The following is a 19228-nucleotide window of genomic DNA, read 5'->3' as shown; positions in this document are numbered from 1 at the left end:
GAAAAACACTCCTATTATAAACACTCAACTTTGAGAATACCTTATTTAGAATTTTTATAAAATCTTTCAGACCATTGAACTCTTCTAGTTTGCTCACTTGGAGCATTAACTCTGATTTTTTAAACATTTTATGTATTGCACTAACTTTCAAATAAACAGTTGCCACTCTTCTTTTTTATACTTCCTGATGAGCATAACCAAACCTAACTTTCCGTTATACTTCCCTGTAGTTCTCGAAAGAGTTGCAGTTTTCCCTCATTTCTTCTCACTTCTTTCTCTTTCTACACTCTTTCCACTTCTTTCGTTCTCATTCACTCGTTCATAAATACATTGCGAGAAAAAAGGAGTGGAATAAAATGAATGGGTGTGTTGGTGCCCTCGAAGGCCTGTCATCATCTCGTGAGATGGATTTGGGGGAGGATAAGAAGAAAAGGAAGGGAAAAGGGCGGGAGTTACGGTAGACAAAAAAGGAATACATTACTTCATTGAAGTTAGGTCAGGTAATATGAACAGAAAGAACACATAATCAGTAATGTTTCAGACTGAACTTCACGGTTGCGAAGTTCTTAAAAGTATACAACTTGATTATGATTTAGAAGAGACTTCTGGTCACACTGTCTGGAATTTCGTTCTTATGATCCTTCAGTTGTGCGCGTGACTCATATGTGGCAATAGCAACCTGAAATCAGTAGAATGCTTTAATTAGGTGATTAGGGTTCACTCACTCTCTGTCTGAACTCGTGCTGAAACTCTCCCCGAAGTCCGATGTAATACACTTTCGTCTCATCCTCTCCGAAATTCGCAGACACCAGAATTGAAAGATGGTGGATGTTTCCAAACTTTGATGCTTTGAGAGGATAATCCACTAGTCCACGTGGATCCTGTTTCAGATCAATCTCCTGGTCGGCCTCGATACTACAATCATCGAATGCCATCGCATCTCGATCTTTGAATAAACGAATTTTGGCAGGATGTGATCCATCTTCGTCTCCGATTATCGAAAGACCAGTGATACGAACATGACCTGTGAACGGAATATTGAACAGAAGCTCGTGGTCACAATCACTTTCGACGAATTCGGTTCTGAAAACATGTATAGTTCTCGTGCTATACAAGTAGACTCGGGTCAGTATCGTTTGGTCAGCCGCCAATTCGGCCCGTTAGTACTATTGACAGATAGAAAGACAGCTGTCACCAATTTCACTTCAAACTACTTGTTTTACACTTGCAAACGGAAATAAGAGGTGATTGAGTGGTGAAAGATCAGCTGGTCCGTTGAGAATTCAATCATAAGCTAACTGTGGCGTTCATCCAAACCCCCAACATTGAGCTTAATTATCGATTCCTGTGAAAGATATCGAAAATCTGTCAACTGGTAAAATGTTGGTGATTTCATGAAAAACAATTTATCAGTTGACAGATTTTTGATATCTTTCACAGGAATCGAGATAATTGAGCTCAAGGTTTGGGTGAGATTTTATTAGTGGAATTCAGCCGTCTAGGACACACCTGTCATCTCGATTTTCCATCACTTTGAAAACTTTCTTTCCTGCTCCATCAATTGATTCATTGAGAGTTGTAACCTGAAACAGTTCATTCAGTTCAGCTGGTCTTTTTTTCCAAATCTTCTGATTACGACGAGAGGAATAAAAAGATCTAACCCTTACCTTGTCTAGGTCAATATAGCTGACCATATCATATCGATGAACGTCGTCTCCAGAACCTTCTGGAATGTGCTCTGAGGCACAGTTATGCGAGTGTCCATGAGAGCACATTTTTTTCTTGTTTTTTTTTTCTACAAGAACACTTCTAGCTGCTTTTCAGGAAACCATCTCTAAAAAGTATCGGCAATTTTTCAAACCATTCGGAAGACCTTGGCAGAGACTCGAAACGAAAACAATTTAATTGTGAAATGGGAAAACATTTTCTAAGGGAGATAGTTTACATATATTTAGATAAGTTGTTGAAGATAATTTAATACTGGGGGAAAAGAAAGTAAGTAAAACAGTAGAAGAGAAACATTGAGATTTCGTGAGAAGAGGAGGGAAAGAAAGAAAGATGAGTGATAATAACAAAATCTGTAGAAATTAAGCAATTTTAGGAAAAAAAGAGACTATGTATGGTTGACAGATGAAAGTTATCCGTAATCGAGATAAGAAATAGTTCAGAGGGAAAAAAGTCAGAAAAGAGCAAATGACATAAATATGAAAAGAAAAAAAACATTATGGCGTCATCGAGTTATTATGCATTGGTAGGGTAGCAAAAACAGGGGTCCAATAAGTTACAAGATATTTACAACGCAAGAACTTTAAAATCGTAGGTTCCAAAACCATCATGTTCAGAACACATTAAAATAAGTGCGATTTTCAAAGTGCCCTTGTTGGCATAAATACTACAAAAATGCAATGAACAAAATGAGATCCTAAGATAGAACTGCAGGATGTTCGAACACAATATATTCAGCGGATCGCGCCCGTTTCGGAAGAGACGATAACTGAACTTTGTCCTCAAATACTCGACTCAGCGCCTGGAACAAAATTAGCGATATTTCTAATTGACTTCCAGAAATGATGAATCACAAAAACGTACCTCTAATTTTTGCGCCCTCTCTTTGTATAATGGTTGAATAGGCAATTGTAAATCATTTGCAAGAGCTAGAGTTCGGAGATCAAAGTAATATTTAGCGTATACAGATGATGGTACTTCAATGTTGAAATCTAGGCACTCCAAGAAGCGTCGTTCTAGCTCATTCCTGAAAAACCAGTGTTTAGAGAGGCTTTAATGATTTTTTTTGACTCACATATCATCAACGTTCGTATCTCTTAAAATTTGGCAGTAATCCACATTCCATACCGCTTGATCATCCCAAACTTTGGAAGCGAGCATGATGGAACCAAGTACTACACGTCGCCAGTTTGAAGGGCATAAATCCATCTCTGCATAATTGAGTAAACGTTCAATGTAAACCTGAAATCACAAATTATTTGGCTTCATTCACAGGATCAATTACCAAAGTGATTATTGCACATTCGGCAGTGAGTTGCGCTGAGCTGAACAGATTTCTCACGAATCGATATATATTTCTATGATCTGGGTCGCGAGTCATTTGTTCTGGCGGAATAGGATCTCTCTGAAAAAAATTCCAGCGATATGACAATTGGATTCTAACAGATAAATTACTCACAAAAATTGGATGTAGTCGTTCTTCAAAAATCTCCATCAGCCGTTCGTGACCACGATTTTTTCGGTTCGAGATGTGATAATATATAGCCAACGAAATGCATTTGATTGTGTTTTTGAGATGAGGTTGACTGACTGTTGAGTCGTCTAAAGTTTTGAAATGATTCACATAGAATTTATAAAGAATACATACCTATATAAATTGTGCTGCAACTACTGGACTTCCGCAAACTTCTTGGTAAAACACCAGGATGGTGTCCGCCAGCAGCTAGCGCATCAAGCATATAGCAAGAACGTCGGTTGTCTTTTACTGTAAAACTATTAATTAGTGCCAATTCTTCGTTTTCACAGATTTTTTTCAGATTTAGAAGCAGACGCAATAACATACATTTCATTTCACTTTTACTTCTCTCCATGAACGTCGGACGGGCCGTTGGGTTTGTTGATGGATCTTCCTCATATCCTGAGAGAATTTTTTATAATATCTTTTTCTAATTCAAAAAAATAAACCTTCTGCCACCTCTCGTTCGCTGATGTGTGGTAAGAAGTTTGTCGATGTCTCATCTCGTGGGAACACTTGATTAACGTACTGGAACTAACATAGAAAGATTAACAGGTTACTTTTTAAAAATTTTTGTTATTTTTTCAGAGGTTTTCTATATTAAAATATATCCAAAGTGATCAGACCATTATTTCTTAGTTCTATTTCGCAACAGTTTTTTTTCCGAGCACCTTTTTGAGCTTCACTCTTTTTTTGAATGTTTTTTTTTTCCTTTTTGAGCTTCACTCTTTTTTTGAATGCGGGCGGCTTCCCGGTCAATTTTCGAGGCCTTGCCCCAGAAACACCACGGTAGTAAAATAAACTTATTTCTGTGAATTCAATGGGATTTTCTGGAAAAATTTAGATGTCTTGGTATAAAAATGATCATCGCTAGCATCTCTAGAATCTGTTTTTCATCGAAAAACCGAACTTAATTGCGAAAGTAGCTCGAACGAGGCAAAAGTCTAAAATATTGCGTTTTTGCCGCACTTTTTCGTAGATCAAAAAAGCGACGACATACCTCGATTTTGCGATTGACATACCTCGACTTGATTAGTTCTAATATACTGTCCATCATTATTATACGATTTGTCCTCCCCGCTAGACGACCTCGTTCGCAAACAACAAGATGAATTTCCCATCGTCTGTAATCATTCAATTTAGTAATACAGCGTTTAAAGAATAGAAAACAAAAAAATCTTACAAAAACTCTGGATATTGAACAACTTCGACTATTGCATTAGGAGGGATATAAACCGAGATGAGCAGGCCCTGAAAATTAATGGAAAATCAATACTTTGACTTGTATGAAGAGAAAGCGGCGGAAAAAAGCGCTAGCATCATTTTGAGAAATAGACATAGATTTTGCGAAAACTAATTGAGAACTCAAAACATAAGCCATAAATCTAATGAAAATTTATTGCTTCCTGACAAATCGCAAGAAGAACCGTGGGCGGGGCTTAGAAAAGGGGGAGGAGCCGAGAACGCAAGTCGCCGCACGGTTTCGCATGTCCACGATTTACTCCGCGTTTTAAGCACATTTTCAGTAAAAATTTTCCGGAAAACTTCGTTTCATTTAAACAAGGATTCTTTTGACCTGAATTGCAAAGTCTAAATGTATCTAGCCAATTTGTAAACTGTTGTTTATCATTTTATCTTTGCTTTCAGAATGCAGTGGTTTCCCGGAGACGTGACGACGGCTATCCAGGTTTCACGCAAGAATCTAGCTTTGCTAATTGTCTATATTACTACTGATTCTGAAGACGGACGGATTTTTGACGAGTTCTGGACCCATATCGATACTTCCAATCTTCTGTGTCCAGTCGTTGGAATCAAGCTGGTAGCCGGTGAGACCGCTGCAGCTCAGTTTGCGGATATTTGTAAGTCTTTCGAAACATCTTTTTGCGGTTAAGTGTTTGAAGATATCGATTTTCAGACCCTACTCCAATCGTGCCAGCCGCATATCTTATCGATCAAAACGGGAAACCTTTGGAAGTCATCACAACTCTCGTGGGCAAAACTTTCGACCAATTTCGTTCGAAATTCGACAAAGCAACGGCACAGTTTATCAATGGGTTTCCAAAGTCAGAAAATCCTGTTTCTCAATCAAACGTGAATCGTCTTGCCTCCGCTCCAGCACCAGTGTCTGTCGCAATCCAACCACCCAACACATCAACATCCCAAGAAATGACTTCAGAGCTTGCCGAAAAAGTAGCTCGAGCAAAAGCCCTATTGGAGCAGAAGAAACTGAAGGATGCTGAAAAGAAGCGTGAATCGGATAAGCAAATGAAGGAAGAACTGACGAAAGCACGAGAAGCGAAACAGGATAGAGACGACAAAGCACTTATGGAAGCAGCAAAACAGAGAAAAAAGGAGAAAATGGAGACTGAAAAGGAAAAAGAACGAATATTGGCTCAAATCAAGGCAGATAGGTAAGGAAATACAAATAAATGCTGTTTGAAAAAGATTGTATGTTTTAGAGAAGACTCCAAAAAACGTTTTGGAAAGACGAGTAATTCTTCAAACGATGCCAGCAAGGCTGACTCGAAGGAAAACTCCGTAATTGGGAAGGCAGTACCATCGGATAGGTAGAGTTTTTTTTTCCCACCAGAATAATAGTTTCCACAGTTTTCAGGTGTCGTTTACAAGTCCGTCTTCCCGATGGCTTTACTTTTGTGGAGGAGTTTCCATCGAATGATGTTCTTAATTCTCTCGTTGAAATAATTCGTCAAAAACCGTTTATGTCCGGGACTAGTTTCGAAATTCAGCAGCCATATCCACGCCGCGTCTTTAGCACCGATGATTATTCGAAGACATTTCTTGAGAATCAACTGACCCCTTCTTGTGCTCTAGTTGTTGTACAAAAGTCAAGTGGTTCGTCTGGGCTCCGTCCCGGGTCATTATCTGTTACCACACCCAGTATTCCAATTTTTACATGGTTACTGTACCCATTTACGGCTGTTTGGGCCGTAGTTTGTAGCATGTTCGGCTGGAATCCTGATAGCACAAAATCGGATAGCAAGAAATCAGAAAACGGGTCATCGAGTTCTGCAGGACAAGCTTCCCGACGAGGAATGCCAAGAAGTGCTGAAGTTCGCAGAGTAAGTTTCTCATAAAATCTGGGGCAACGAGATTTTCTTTCTTTCAGCGCGGAAATGTGGCGGGACTCGAAAACCCGAATGACGACGACCCAGAAGAGCGAGCCAGTTTCAATGGAAACTCTACCCAATTCATGTAAAAATCTAATTCAATTAAGTCCTTGTGATGCCCGTTTCCAGTCCGAAACTCATTCATTCATCAGTTAATTATTTGTCGTTCCATATATATTTCATTCCTGATGTTTTTGATACAATACACAGAATTTAATTTAAATTGTTGACTTTGCTGCTCCTCGAATGTTATAACGAATAGTTATCTGAACGGTTTTCAGTTATTTTATTGATGCAATGCATCTCGGTTTAGATGGCCGATGGGAATGCGGACAGAAGAATAAAATTAGAAATATGCATCGATAACCTCGAATCGGCTGAAAATGCTGTAGCAGGTGGAGCAGATAGACTAGAAGTGTGCTCTTCTCTGCCACTCGGAGGGCTCACGCCTTCTGTAGGTACGATTTTGAAATATTGTTCAAACTAATGTGAAGCGATTAGTTTTCTGCAGGATTCGTTTCAATGCTTCGTTACAAGTATCCAGACATTCCTCTTTACTGCATGATTCGTCAGCGTCCCGGTAATTTTGTTTACACTGAAGACGAAATGACGGCAAATGTGGAGGATGTGGAGTGGTTGAAAAAAGCGGGAGCCGCTGGATTCGTCTTTGGTGCTTTGACAACGTAAGAACTATTTTTGGTATTAGATTCTTAATATCTGATGAATGTAGAGTCTGAAATTGTCTTAGTTTTCAGAGTCGGAACACTGGATAGAGATGCCTGTGAGGCCATTATCGAAACTGCTCGTCCGCATCCTGTCACATTCCATCGCGCTATAGATGTCGCTTATGATTGGAGAAGCTGCCTAGAGGAAGCCATAGAAATTGGATTCAAAGCAGTTCTAACAAGTGGCCAAGAACCGTCCGCACTGGACGGTGTGCATATTATCCGCGAAATGCAAGAGTTGTACAAGAACAAAATTGATATTATCGCTGGATGTGGAGTCAACAGTTCCAATGTTGCAAATTTGGTGGAGTGGACCAAATGTCATTGGTATCATGCATCCGCTTCAGTTGTGAAAAAGAACGTGCCAGTTAATAAAGTTTCAATGGGAAAACAAGACAACCAACCGATGCGTGTGACATCATTAGACGAGGTCAAGATGCTGAAAACGACGATGGGTCCTGCCTAATTATTCATTCATGTCAGATTTCTATTTCATGCTTATGCTTATTTCTAACACTTTTTCGTTAGTTAGCGATCGCGATAGAGATATATTTAATTATGACAAATTTAGAAAAATATGTGTAGCGTTTTTCACTCAAAGGGATCCTGTGATATTTAACTGATTGTATTCTTCCCATTCTATTCAGATTTCTATTTTCTTGTAAATCTGCAATAATATGGGCAATTACTCTTTGACTACACCACTCTTTGACTACACCTACTCTTTGACTCCACATTCTTTTTGACTACAAAGCCTCTTTGACTACATTTATCTCTTTGACTACATTTATCTCTTTGACTACACTTGTCTCTTTGACTACACTTTTTGAAAATTTGAAATTTTCAGCAGTTTTTGTGGGTATTCTTACAGAAAATGAGAAGAATTTAAGCCTAAGCCTATAATTTTAAACAAAAAACTGACAATTACAAAAAACATCAAAGTGAAAAAAAGTACTGAAATTCGAGAAAATCAGCGAAACTATCACTTTTTCGCTGAGATTTCCAAAATTTTATTAGTTTTTGTCCAAATCAAAGGCTTAGGCTGAAACGGTTTGCCGGTAAACAGGTGTTTCAGCTTAAGCCTATAATCTTTATAAAACAAAAAACCAGAAATTCCAAAAAATTCAGTCAAAAAGAACTATAAAACGAAAAAGAGTAGTCAAAGAGACAAGTGTAGTCAAAGAGATAAATGTAGTCAAAGAGACATTGTAGTCAAAGAGAATGTGGAGTCAAAGAGCAGGTGTAGTCAAAGAGTGGTGTAGTCAAAGAGTAATTGCCAATAATATGGGTCTTGCTTACCGTTAGCTGCCATCCTCTCTAATTCATGTGCTCATTTTTTCATATTGGATAATTTAGATCTAATTTCATATACCACCTGGAACATTTGTTCTACCATTTGCTCTACTCTTGTTCTGGCGTTTACTTTATCATCCCTCCTGCATTTTATTTCTCTGGTCACTCTTTTCTTCTCGCTTGTGTGAACTGATAAAGATTTATTTGGGTTATCACTATTACACCCCTTCCAGTCCACAGAGAGACGGGTTTCCACTTCCTTGCATACTTATATATCTCGTTCGCCTTTTTTTCAGACCAGTTTGTAATAATTTCTACATTTTCAGTAATTTGAGCCAACTCAAAATGGCTCAAATATTGGTTCGTAACGGAATACAAGCCGTGGGGGAAGGCCTGACAAGTGTAGTTATTGTTGGCAAGAAAAGTGTATTGCAAGCAGTTTCGTTTGAAGGAAGATTCCAAGAAGTTGCACAAAAGTTCGTAGGAGGTATTCTAGCAAGAGAAAGAGTTAATATTTCCAACTTTTCATTTTCAGACAGCTCATCGTGGACCTCAATGGTCTCTCGTATCAACTCATCGGGACGTCTTCCACTACATTACGAACTAGCTCATCTGATTGCTGTGCCAGACACTGCTTCTCGCGGAAATACTCCAACCAACTCGCATGCTCTATTCAGAGATATGAGATCTGTTAGCTACCCAAGCGACGTCCAGAATGTGCATGTTGTTCTTTTCGCCGAATACTCGGATGTGCTCGCTCATGTGGCCGCTATTGCTCGGACTTTCTGCAAGTTCTCGATGAAAACGTCTGCGACAGAGGCCCGTTCACTGAATGTCAACATTGATGTCGTTTGCGATCAGGTGAGTACGTTTTGTTGTTGCTACTTATTCAATGCAAACTATTAGTAAAGTTCTTCTTCACACCTTTTCGCTTTGATTTATTGATCTGCATGGTTTTATCTTCGGAACTGATAAGTGACAGGCAGCAGACACCATGTGCTCGTCCGCTTTCTGCAAGCCAGGCAATTTGCCTGATTACATCATTCCTGGAGACATTTCAATCGCCTTTTCTGGAAAACGCGGCGCCAATAAAACTGAAAATGTGATAAGACCTCGCTTTACAGAGTGTGACGAAATCGATCTAGACAGACGGTTAAGAAACGTAGTAGAATTATAAAACGAGAGGTTAAATTCAGATTAATTTTGTTAGAGATCTCTTTGACTGATCCTCGAAATTTAAAGTCTGAATTTGCAGTTCACCAGCCAAGATGCTCATTTCCTGACTGACCTCTCCGAATCCGTTCGCGAAACCGCTCGTCTGATCGACACTCCTGCTAACATCTTGACGACTGATGCGCTTGTTGAAGAAGCTGTTAAAGTTGGCCACGCTGTTGGAGCAACTGTATCAGTCATTCGTGGAGAGGACCTTCTTACCGGAGGCTTCGGAGGAATCTATCACGTTGGAAAGGCTGGTCCAACACCTCCAGCGTTTGTAGTATTGTCTCATGAAGTTGCTGGCTCCACCGAGAGCATTGCTCTTGTCGGAAAAGGAGTCGTTTACGATACTGGTGGTCTTCAAATCAAGACCAAGACTGGAATGCCAAGTAAATCTTTTTAAATGTTACTTAGTCCCATTCAAAACTTTCTACAGACATGAAGAGAGACATGGGCGGTGCCGCTGGAATGCTCGAAACTTTCTCTGCTTTGGTTAAGAATGGATTCTCACAGACTCTTCATGTCTGCCTCTGCATTGTTGAAAACAATGTCAGTCCGATTGCAAAGTGAGTGGAAAACTAGACAAGAAAATAGAAAATGACACGTGATTGCAGCAAGCCGGATGACATTATTCAAATGTTGAGTGGGAAAACCGTCGAGATTAACAACACCGATGCTGAAGGTCGTTTGATCCTTGCTGATGGAGTTTTCTATGCTAAGGAAATTCTTAATGCGACCACGATCTTTGATATGGCTACACTGACGGGTGCTCAAGCTTGGCTTTCTGGGCGTATGCATGGAGCTGCTATGACTAACGACGAGGAACTTGAGAATGCGGTACGGAATTCGTTTTTTTTTCGAAATGTTTTTTCCCACTCGGAGATCCCACATATTGTTTCCAACTTACTTAAAACAAATATGAATTTTTCAGATGGTCCGCGCCGGAAAAGCATCTGGAGATCTTGTCGCACCAATGCTATTTGCTCCTGATCTCTTCTACGCTGATCTGAAATCGCCAATCGCAGACATGAGAAATTCGAACCTTGGAAAGATGGAAGGACCACCTTCAGCTGTTGCCGGTCTCTTCATTGGCGCTCATATTAATTTCGGAGAAGGACTTCGCTGGGTTCATCTTGATATTGCTGCTCCAGCTGAATGTGGAGATCGTGGAACTGGCTATGGTCCAGCTCTTTTCTCGAGCCTGCTTGGTAAATACACCAATGTACCCATTCTGAATCAGTAATTTATTTTTCTTTTTATTATGCATTATGCGATAAATCTGGTGTAAAAATATGTATCATTTATGAGGCCTTTTGTAATCGTTAAATTGGAATAAATGGTGAAAATATGTCGCTGATTATCGGAACAGAGGCAATTGGGTTGAATTCTGAGAAGCATTAGGATCACTGACGGTTACGAGCCGACCACACACATCCAGCTAGACATGCGCATAGACAAACAAAGAATCCGATGATGAAGATAACAAGGAAGACACTGGAATGTTATCATTTTGAATGTTTAGTAAATCTTAAAAAAAAACTTACACAACCCAAGTCTCCAATTGAATACAACACTCATAAGGACTGTAGTCACAACAACGCCATCTGTAGAATATATTATCCGCTCCACACCGTCTGAAAATAATTTTACTTTCTAAAGAATATATAATCTGTACACACCCATATCCACCGTAACCCCCACCACCGTATCCACCGGCCATTCCGAGAACTGATCCCAGGATTCCACCATTGCAACTACCGTAACCGCCGTAGTACGACATGATTTTTCTGGAACGCCAGAAATAAGCAAGTTTTAAGAAACGGTATGTTGTAAAAAAGATTCAGAAGAGATAAGAAATTCCTATCGTAAGATCGAAAAATGTCAGTTTTAGATTAATTCTATGAAAGAGAGTTTTTGTGCAATAGCACCTACAAAACGATTTGATTCTATTATTGTACAGAGACTATTCTCGACCGGAAAAGATGACCTCTCTGTGTCCAGAAAGAAGAAGTGTCTGAAGTATCGCACGTTTTGTCAACAATATGAGTAACAAGGGGTTCTGCGCAAAGAGTATTCAGATGATGACACATGTTAATCGAATAGGTGTCATATGGAAGAGAAGTTCGATCAGTTTATTAGCTGTTTGGATTGAAATAGATAATTATTGGGGGAAGAGTTTGGATAACGATTTTCAAGTTTACCTACCGAAAAACCTGTAATAGAAGGGCCTCCCAACTTTAGACTTTGAGCCAATTTTTTCTCGGTTTCTGTCAAAGATATAAAAAAGTCGTCAACTGATAAATTGCTTCTCATAATATCACAAACATTTATCAGTGAACAAGTTTTTGATATCTTGCATAGGAATTGAAATAATTGACCTTAAACTTGCCAGTTTACGGTATTTCCTCTATCTGACCTGCACATATTTTTTCTCTTTTTGTAGCATTTATCTTGATTTAAAAGAAAAGATAGCAGCAGTCTAAACAAGGAAATATGGGTCAAATGGCTAATGGATAGTTGAAAACTATAATAGGGAAAAAACTTGATCGGATTTTCATTAAAAAAATATGGTTCGGAAAAATAATCACTTTTTCGTTAGACATTCTGTACTTGAATGCAAAAGGATGTTTTTGGTGTGATAAAGATAGGTTTTTATTTTTCCATATATGCAAAATTTTACAATTTTATGGGAATCCCCTTTTCAATACAACTATTCTACTCAGTGAATCTTACATACAAAAAAGTGGTCAACTAAAAAAAATAGAGTAATGCTTCTGTTACTGCAAATACACTTTAAACGAAGACCCCTCAACTTTGACCCCATATATCTCAATTTCTATGCAAGATGTCAAAATTGTGTAAACCAACAAAATACTTCTGATATTATGATTAGCAATTTATCAGTTGACAACTTTTTGATATCTTTCATAGGAATTGAGAAAAATTGGCTCAGAGTTAAAAGTTAGTGAGCCCTTCTGTAAAGCCTCTTTGACTACATTTATCTCTTTGACTACACTTGTCTCTTTGACTACACTTTTTGATAATTTGAAATTTTCAGCAGTTTTTGTGGGTATTCTTACAGAAAATGAGAAGAATTTAAGCCTAAGCCTATAATTTTAAACAAAAAACTGACAATTACAAAAAACATCAAAGTGAAAAAAGTACTGAAATTCGAGAAAATCGGCGAAACTATCACTTTTTCGCTGAGATTTCCAAAATTTTATTAGTTTTTGTCCAAATCAAAGGCTTAGGCTGAAACGGTTTGCCGGTAAACAGGTGTTTCAGCTTAAGCCTATAATTTTTATAAGACAAAAAACCAGAAATTCCAAAAAAATTCAGTCAAAAAGAACTATAAAACGAAAAAGAGTAGTCAAAGAGACTTTGTAGTCAAAGAGACAAGTGTAGTCAAAGAGATAAATGTAGTCAAAGAGACATTGTAGTCAAAGAGAATGTGGAGTCAAAGAGCAGGTGTAGTCAAAGAGTGGTTTAGTCAAAGAGTAATTGCCAATAATATGGGTCTTGCTTACCGTTAGCTGCCATCCTCTCTAATTCATGTGCTCATTTTTTCATATTGGATAATTTAGATCTAATTTCATATACCACCTGGAACATTTGTTCTACCATTTGCTCTACTCTTGTTCTGGCGTTTACTTTATCATCCCTCCTGCATTTTATTTCTCTGGTCACTCTTTTCTTCTCACTTGTGTGAACTGATAAAGATTTATTTGGGTTATCACTATTACACCCCTTCCAGTCCATAGAGAGACGGGTTTCCACTTCCTTGCATACTTATATTGGCAAGAAAAGTGTATTGCAAGCAGTTTCGTTTGAAGGAAGATTCCAAGAAGTTGCACAAAAGTTCGTAGGAGGTATTCTAGCAAGAGAAAGAGTTAATATTTCCAACTTTTCATTTATCTCGTTCGCCTTTTTTTCAGACCAGTTTGTAATAATTTCTACATTTTCAGTAATTTGAGCCAACTCAAAATGGCTCAAATATTGGTTCGTAACGGAATACAAGCCGTGGGGGAAGGCCTGACAAGTGTAGTTATACAGACACCCTAATCTACATAGAATCATGGATAAAATGATAGTCAAACCATTACAATAGTTTCAGAATCAGGAAGAAAAAAATAAATGAGGCGGACATTTTTTGAAGTTCCGGTAACTTTTTTCCAAAAACATGAAAATAGAATAAATGTCGAATTTCCAGAAAACATTCGAATTGTACACAAACATTGATCACTGGAAACCGACGCAAATATGATGCATATATGACTGTTCTCCCATTCTCGAAAAACCAATTTCTCGCTTCGTTGTCTCCTTTTCTCTTTTCTCCCCGCCCATGTTTTCTCTGGTACAAATATGAATCGTCATCTTCTGGTTGTATACAAGAAATTGAACGAATTTTTTGAATGGTCATCTGGAAAAACGAGGAAAGGCACACCCTGGAAATTTTAACAACTCCGAGGAATACTTTAAAATGTGTGTTTAAGAGGAAAATAGCAAAAACTAGAAGAAGAGGTGTGGAAGAGTAGTGGACAATTCTTGTTTATTTTTTGAAGGTAAAAACGTAAAGATGTTTTAGAAAATGGAATGAAAAAGGGCTTGAGACTGTAAAACTGAAACTCGGAGAAAACCAATTTCAGGATATTTTCAGTGGAAATTTAGCAGTTTCATTACCGTATTTCCTCTAATCGAAGCATTCCCAAACCGTCAACTTTGAACTCAATCATCTCGGTTCCCATAAAAGATATCAAAAATATGTCAATAGAAGAAATATTGGTGATATTATGATAAATAATTTATTGGTTGACAGTTTCGGTATCTTTCACAGGAGTCCAGATAATTGAGCTCAAAGTAGAAGGTTTGGTCGACTGTTTTTTTATAGGTCAGAGTCTCTGAATTATAAAGTGTTTTTTGAAAGTACATTATTTCTTTTATTCACTAAAATGTGATCAATTCATGGCAAAAAAAGGCCAAAAAATCAAAAATTCCAGATCATGTCAATTTTCTGTATTTGAAAAATTAACAATTGCCGATTCGTATGAAACTTTCTGGATGTATGAACACAAAAGTTTAGCCCCACTTTTATAATTTACAAACTTTCTGCACATAGTTAACTAGATACAGTGGCGAACGTTAGTGAGTGTCACTCTATACTTTTGTTCATAACTTTTCTCAAACTTGTCCAATAATCAAAAACTTTTTTTTTAATGTAGCTGAATTTTCAACAAAACGTTATATAAGTTTTTTGAAACTCAATCAATTTTTGTGTCTCCTGAATCTTCACAGATCGTCACGATGACTCCGGAAGAAAAAAAAATTTCCGTCAGGGTTTTTTAAAGATTGGCTTTTTAATGAAAAATGTTTAATTTAGATCAAATATATACCAGAAAAAATTTGAAGCGGGTTGGATCACTTGCTCTTGACAAGGGAACGACAACACCTCGTCAGTTTGGATTTTGATGAAAATTTCAGAATATTGCACTGAAAACGCGCTTTTTGGTATTGAAACTGATATAACTCTGCTGAAATTGGCGAGCGTGTTCTTAAATTTTCAGGGATGTCTAGATAGGCTATCCTTGGCATATACTGAAAATTTCATCAAAATCCAAACTGACAAGGTGCTGTGATTCCCTTGTGAGATGTACTCACTGGAGCATGAAAAGTATGGTTCAGGAGTTTGGCTATAACTCGGCTTTAAATGATCTAAATTTAATCAATTTTTGAAAGAATGTGTGTCTTTAAAGGTGGGGGGACAGGAGATTTTTCGTAGTTTTTTTGTAGCTAGAGTATGCATTCTACCGTCACGGTGTACAACGCTTAATGTCACTCTGCGTACAGCTGTCGTCCTCGCCTTTATGTATGCAAACGGGCGTGCGCTTTCTCTTTGCCCGCGTGGCTCAGTCGGTAGCGGCGCAGCACCCTCAATCATCGCCCTCACAAGTTCAACTCCTCGAGGGGCATCTTTGAACGGAATTTCGAGAACATTATTTTTTTCATGTCCCCCCACCTTTAAATGCTTCACTATATACATACAAAACTTTGTATTTTGGGAATAAAAAATGTTTCATAATTTTTTCATTTTTATGTACCGAAGACAAGCTATGTATTATGAAAAAAGTTTTATTTCATAAATACAAAGTTTTGTATGTATAATATAAAACAATTAAAGACACGCATTCTCTGAAAATTTGAGTAAATTTGGATCATTTTGAGCCGAGTTATAGCTAAACTTCTGAACCATACCTTTTATGCTCCAGTGAGCACATCTCAAGAGCAAGTGTTCCAAACCGCTCCAAAATTTTTTTGCTATATATTTGATCTACACCAAACATTTTTCATTACAAAGCCAATCTTTTAGAAAATTCTTACGGAAATTTGTTTTTCTTCTGTAGTCATCGTCACGTTTGTGAAGATTCAGAAGACACAAAAGTTGATTGAGTTTCAAAAAACTTATATGATGTTTTGCTTGAAATTCAGTTACATTTAACAAAAAAGTTTTCAATTATTGGACAAGTTTGAGCAAAGTCATGAACAAAAGTATAGAGTGACACTCACTAACGTTCGCCACTGTATAATACTGTAAACAGTCAAATGGAAGTGCGCTTTATACACTCTCACTTTGATTATCTCGATTTTGGTGAAAGATATCACAAATCTGTCAACAGAGAATTTATTGATAATGTTATGATAAATGGTTTATCAGTTGACAAATCGTTTAAATTTTTCACAGGAAACCAGATAATTGAGCTCAATTTTGACGATTTAAATGGGCTTTAATGATGAAATACGGTACCTGAAAAAAAAAAACATTTTTGGTATTTTCAGAAATTTTCAAAGTTGATTTGGCTGGTTTTGTTCTGTTCATTTCAGAAGAATGATATGGAGGCCACCTACATTTATGAGCATTTATCAGGCCTAGGTTCTAAAAGTTGCCCTAATAGTGTTTTCATTGGAAGGCATTTCTTTCTTTCAATTTCACGTACCCCTTACGGAACCCGATTTCACTGCCCTTCCAAATTTCAAAAACCAAAAAACTCTTCACTTTTCGAAATCTAACGTTTTGAAAGAGCGATTATCGTTCTGCTCACATTGACTAAAACACTCGATGGCCCCGTCTAACTCAAAAAATAACAAAGAGGATGTGAGTGGAACTAAAATTTATAAATTTCCGTTTCATGTATTTTCAGATTGCCAGTGATGGCTCCTCTGCCTTCTCTACTGGTACATCTCTTTCTTCTTATGATGGCGGATCTGAATCGTCTTCTTACTCAACGGCATCATCTCGTTCTCCCAGTCATCTCTCTCGTCGTGACTCTTTCTATTCCGCGTCTCCATCTACTAACAGCTCCCTCGGCTACAGAAGACATCGTTCTCCGGAATCTCGTAGCCATTCTTCTCATCGTTCTGGATCCAGTGTCGCTTCTGATGTCAGTCGCAAGAGTATTCTTAAAAATAGAATGCCCACGAGAAGACGTTCTGTATCGAGAAAAAGCAAAATGTCTCCGAAAAGAAAGTCTACGATTCGTCCAGTTGGAAATTTCGCAATGATCAAGAATCCAGCCATCAAGAATCAAGGTGAAAAAGAATTCAGAAATCAACAACTAATTTCTGATTTTTAAGTTCGTGGATTCCTCAACAGCTATTCACAATCGTCGGATTTCGAGGCTTTCTCTCTTTCCGTCGACGGAATTCCATTCGTTGCTCTTTCTCTTCTCAGTGCTGATGAGGCTCTTCTTGACAGATTCAAGCCACAACCTCCGACTCCGATGAAGAAACATGTTCCAGGTAAATTATGATTCTGATATCAGAACATTTAAAATCAGATGCAATGAAATAGAATTTCAGGAGTGAACAACCCTCGGAAACGTCTTCAACCTCACCGATCGACATCCTCTTCAAGTTCGAAACAAGTTCGTTTTACTGATGAAGGAGCTTCTACTTCTGCTCCTAAAAAATCTAAAAAGTCATTGTCGAATGAAGAAATTCACGAGCTTGGCCAGAAAGTATCCGATGCAATGCGTTAGTTTCAGATAATTTGATTCCAGTTCATGATTAATATTTTCAGTGGAAACCGATCGTCAATACGATGATTTGTGGAAGGATCGAAAGGATTGAGAGGAGGTATCCGACTACTGTGGAATTGAACTTTTTCTATTAAACGAATGAATGAGATTACATATAAAAACCCGACGACCGATTAAAAAAATATTTAATTTTTCAATGTTTCAATTGGTCTTAATTTTTTTTTTTCATCCAAACTGAGAAAACATAATTTTGTTGTGCGTATTCTGTCAAGAGCTTCACAATGAGTATACTTGTGACCTACTTTTCTTGAATTTGATTTTTTCGGGGTCGATGCGCCTTTAAACCCAAGATCTAAAAATGGGCGGAGCCTAGTCGTGTTTATACTCTTTTTGAAGCACTTGATGAGCGAATTAAAAATTTCAAAACCAGACTTCAAAATTGGGATTTAGAAGGGAGTTATAAAAAATTTCGTTCACATTGGCTATCTGCATTCTTTATATGGTACTTGCACTAATTTTCAGAAGATTCAATAATAGAAACATTTCCACGAGTGGTGGCAGAAAGAACGATCTCATTTTTTAACGAAAACTTTAAAATTCATTTCGAATCAATATCCATTCTAGATGGGTCTTGTTGCAAGCGTTGTAGCCCCGACTGTTTCTAATACTGTACGTACGTTTTCTTGTCACAAAATTTTTGAAAATCTCAATACTCAACTTTCAGATTAGTTCTCGAATTCTTCTCGGTCCTGAGACTCCTGCTAAAGATCCAAAGTCTGCGGAAAACGTCTCGAAATTTGATAATCTAACCAGTCCGATTTCTGGCGAATTGGGACCTTCTCCTGGAAACAAACCGTCTCCAAATCCACTGGCTGGAGCTCCGATGATTCGTCCGCCGAGGGATACGGTAGGTTTTACAAGAATTTTATGAACATTTCAATATTTTCTGAAGTCGGAAAACTTAGGTGTAAAATTCTTACTTCGGGTCACTGGCATAGTAGAATTTGCAAGTTTCAAAGTGGCTGAAGGATTCCTAACTTCTTGTTGGTTTCATCTTGTCATGTTAATTGATGGGATTTCAGATATCAAAAGCTCCTGATAATTCCGTTTACGACACTTTGTCAATGACGCCAGAAATGGATTGGAACAAGAAACAAACGATCAAAAGTAGCAACAAATGAATTCTGAACTGATTTTTTTAAAATGTGAAATAAATTTTATAGTGCAACAAATTTTCCCATTAAGGGTAACTAGGCTTTGGGAAGAATACGTATACCCCTTCTAATATCCTTCTTCACATGCAAACTGCTCCTTCACCTAGTCCATTTACAGTTCCAATATTGATTATACAGTCAATACCACCTGCCTATTCCATACATCCAGGTTTACTTCACATAGGCCACGCCCACCAACTCACCCCGGAACCATCACCTCATTTAGTTCATTCATTCTTGAATATCAGTCAACCGGCTAATCTTATTCTCTATCATCCTATTCCATTCACTATGCCAGCTAGTACCTCTTCTTCTTCTACCATGTCCACTATCCCAGGGTTGCAATCTGACGGGCTAGCCGGCGGGCCGGGCCGGCCCGAGG

The 19228-nt window shown here is 37.9% G+C and overlaps 8 protein-coding genes across 8 annotated transcripts; 5 read left to right on the top strand and 3 right to left on the bottom strand.

The window, feature by feature from the left end:
* Positions 1 to 592: 592 nt before the first annotated feature.
* Positions 593 to 1775, bottom strand: CBG18143 (the record flags this gene model as incomplete). Its single annotated transcript, XM_002642130.1, has 4 exons — positions 593 to 679; positions 726 to 1083; positions 1510 to 1583; positions 1668 to 1775. 4 exons carry the CDS (start codon positions 1773 to 1775, stop codon positions 593 to 595), a joined length of 627 nt encoding a protein of 208 aa, XP_002642176.1.
* Positions 1776 to 2422: 647 nt separating this feature from the next.
* Cbr-cyy-1 lies at positions 2423 to 4362 on the bottom strand (the record flags this gene model as incomplete). Its single annotated transcript, XM_002642131.1, has 9 exons — positions 2423 to 2527; positions 2590 to 2752; positions 2801 to 2967; positions 3011 to 3130; positions 3185 to 3327; positions 3374 to 3490; positions 3569 to 3643; positions 3691 to 3775; positions 4264 to 4362. The coding sequence occupies 9 exons, from the start codon at positions 4360 to 4362 to the stop codon at positions 2423 to 2425; spliced, it is 1074 nt and encodes a 357-aa protein (XP_002642177.1).
* Positions 4363 to 4889: 527 nt separating this feature from the next.
* Cbr-ubxn-4 lies at positions 4890 to 6458 on the top strand (the record flags this gene model as incomplete). Its single annotated transcript, XM_002642132.1, has 5 exons — positions 4890 to 5100; positions 5157 to 5652; positions 5701 to 5808; positions 5856 to 6321; positions 6369 to 6458. 5 exons carry the CDS (start codon positions 4890 to 4892, stop codon positions 6456 to 6458), a joined length of 1371 nt encoding a protein of 456 aa, XP_002642178.1.
* A 224-nt stretch (positions 6459 to 6682) lies between these two features.
* Cbr-cutc-1 lies at positions 6683 to 7560 on the top strand (the record flags this gene model as incomplete). The annotated part of the gene is made up of 3 exons (XM_002642133.1): positions 6683 to 6827; positions 6881 to 7052; positions 7125 to 7560. The coding sequence occupies 3 exons, from the start codon at positions 6683 to 6685 to the stop codon at positions 7558 to 7560; spliced, it is 753 nt and encodes a 250-aa protein (XP_002642179.1).
* A 1172-nt stretch (positions 7561 to 8732) lies between these two features.
* On the top strand, positions 8733 to 10845 carry Cbr-lap-1 (the record flags this gene model as incomplete). Its single annotated transcript, XM_002642134.1, has 6 exons — positions 8733 to 8874; positions 8923 to 9248; positions 9643 to 9991; positions 10039 to 10168; positions 10217 to 10439; positions 10534 to 10845. The coding sequence occupies 6 exons, from the start codon at positions 8733 to 8735 to the stop codon at positions 10843 to 10845; spliced, it is 1482 nt and encodes a 493-aa protein (XP_002642180.1).
* A 160-nt stretch (positions 10846 to 11005) lies between these two features.
* On the bottom strand, positions 11006 to 11382 carry CBG18148 (the record flags this gene model as incomplete). The annotated part of the gene is made up of 3 exons (XM_002642135.1): positions 11006 to 11096; positions 11147 to 11236; positions 11282 to 11382. The coding sequence occupies 3 exons, from the start codon at positions 11380 to 11382 to the stop codon at positions 11006 to 11008; spliced, it is 282 nt and encodes a 93-aa protein (XP_002642181.1).
* A 5331-nt stretch (positions 11383 to 16713) lies between these two features.
* On the top strand, positions 16714 to 17723 carry CBG18149 (the record flags this gene model as incomplete). The annotated part of the gene is made up of 5 exons (XM_002642136.1): positions 16714 to 16749; positions 16796 to 17183; positions 17229 to 17393; positions 17454 to 17627; positions 17674 to 17723. 5 exons carry the CDS (start codon positions 16714 to 16716, stop codon positions 17721 to 17723), a joined length of 813 nt encoding a protein of 270 aa, XP_002642182.1.
* Positions 17724 to 18256: 533 nt separating this feature from the next.
* Positions 18257 to 18813, top strand: CBG25981 (the record flags this gene model as incomplete). Its single annotated transcript, XM_045243905.1, has 3 exons — positions 18257 to 18301; positions 18357 to 18539; positions 18715 to 18813. 3 exons carry the CDS (start codon positions 18257 to 18259, stop codon positions 18811 to 18813), a joined length of 327 nt encoding a protein of 108 aa, XP_045100070.1.
* Positions 18814 to 19228: the final 415 nt, after the last annotated feature.

Source organism: Caenorhabditis briggsae, assembly GCF_000004555.2.
Source record: "Caenorhabditis briggsae complete genome, chrIII, whole genome shotgun sequence".
Lineage (NCBI taxonomy): Eukaryota > Metazoa > Nematoda > Chromadorea > Rhabditida > Rhabditidae > Caenorhabditis > Caenorhabditis briggsae.
The sequence above is the reverse complement of the archived record's forward strand: the minus strand, read 5'-3'. Positions and strand labels throughout refer to the sequence as shown.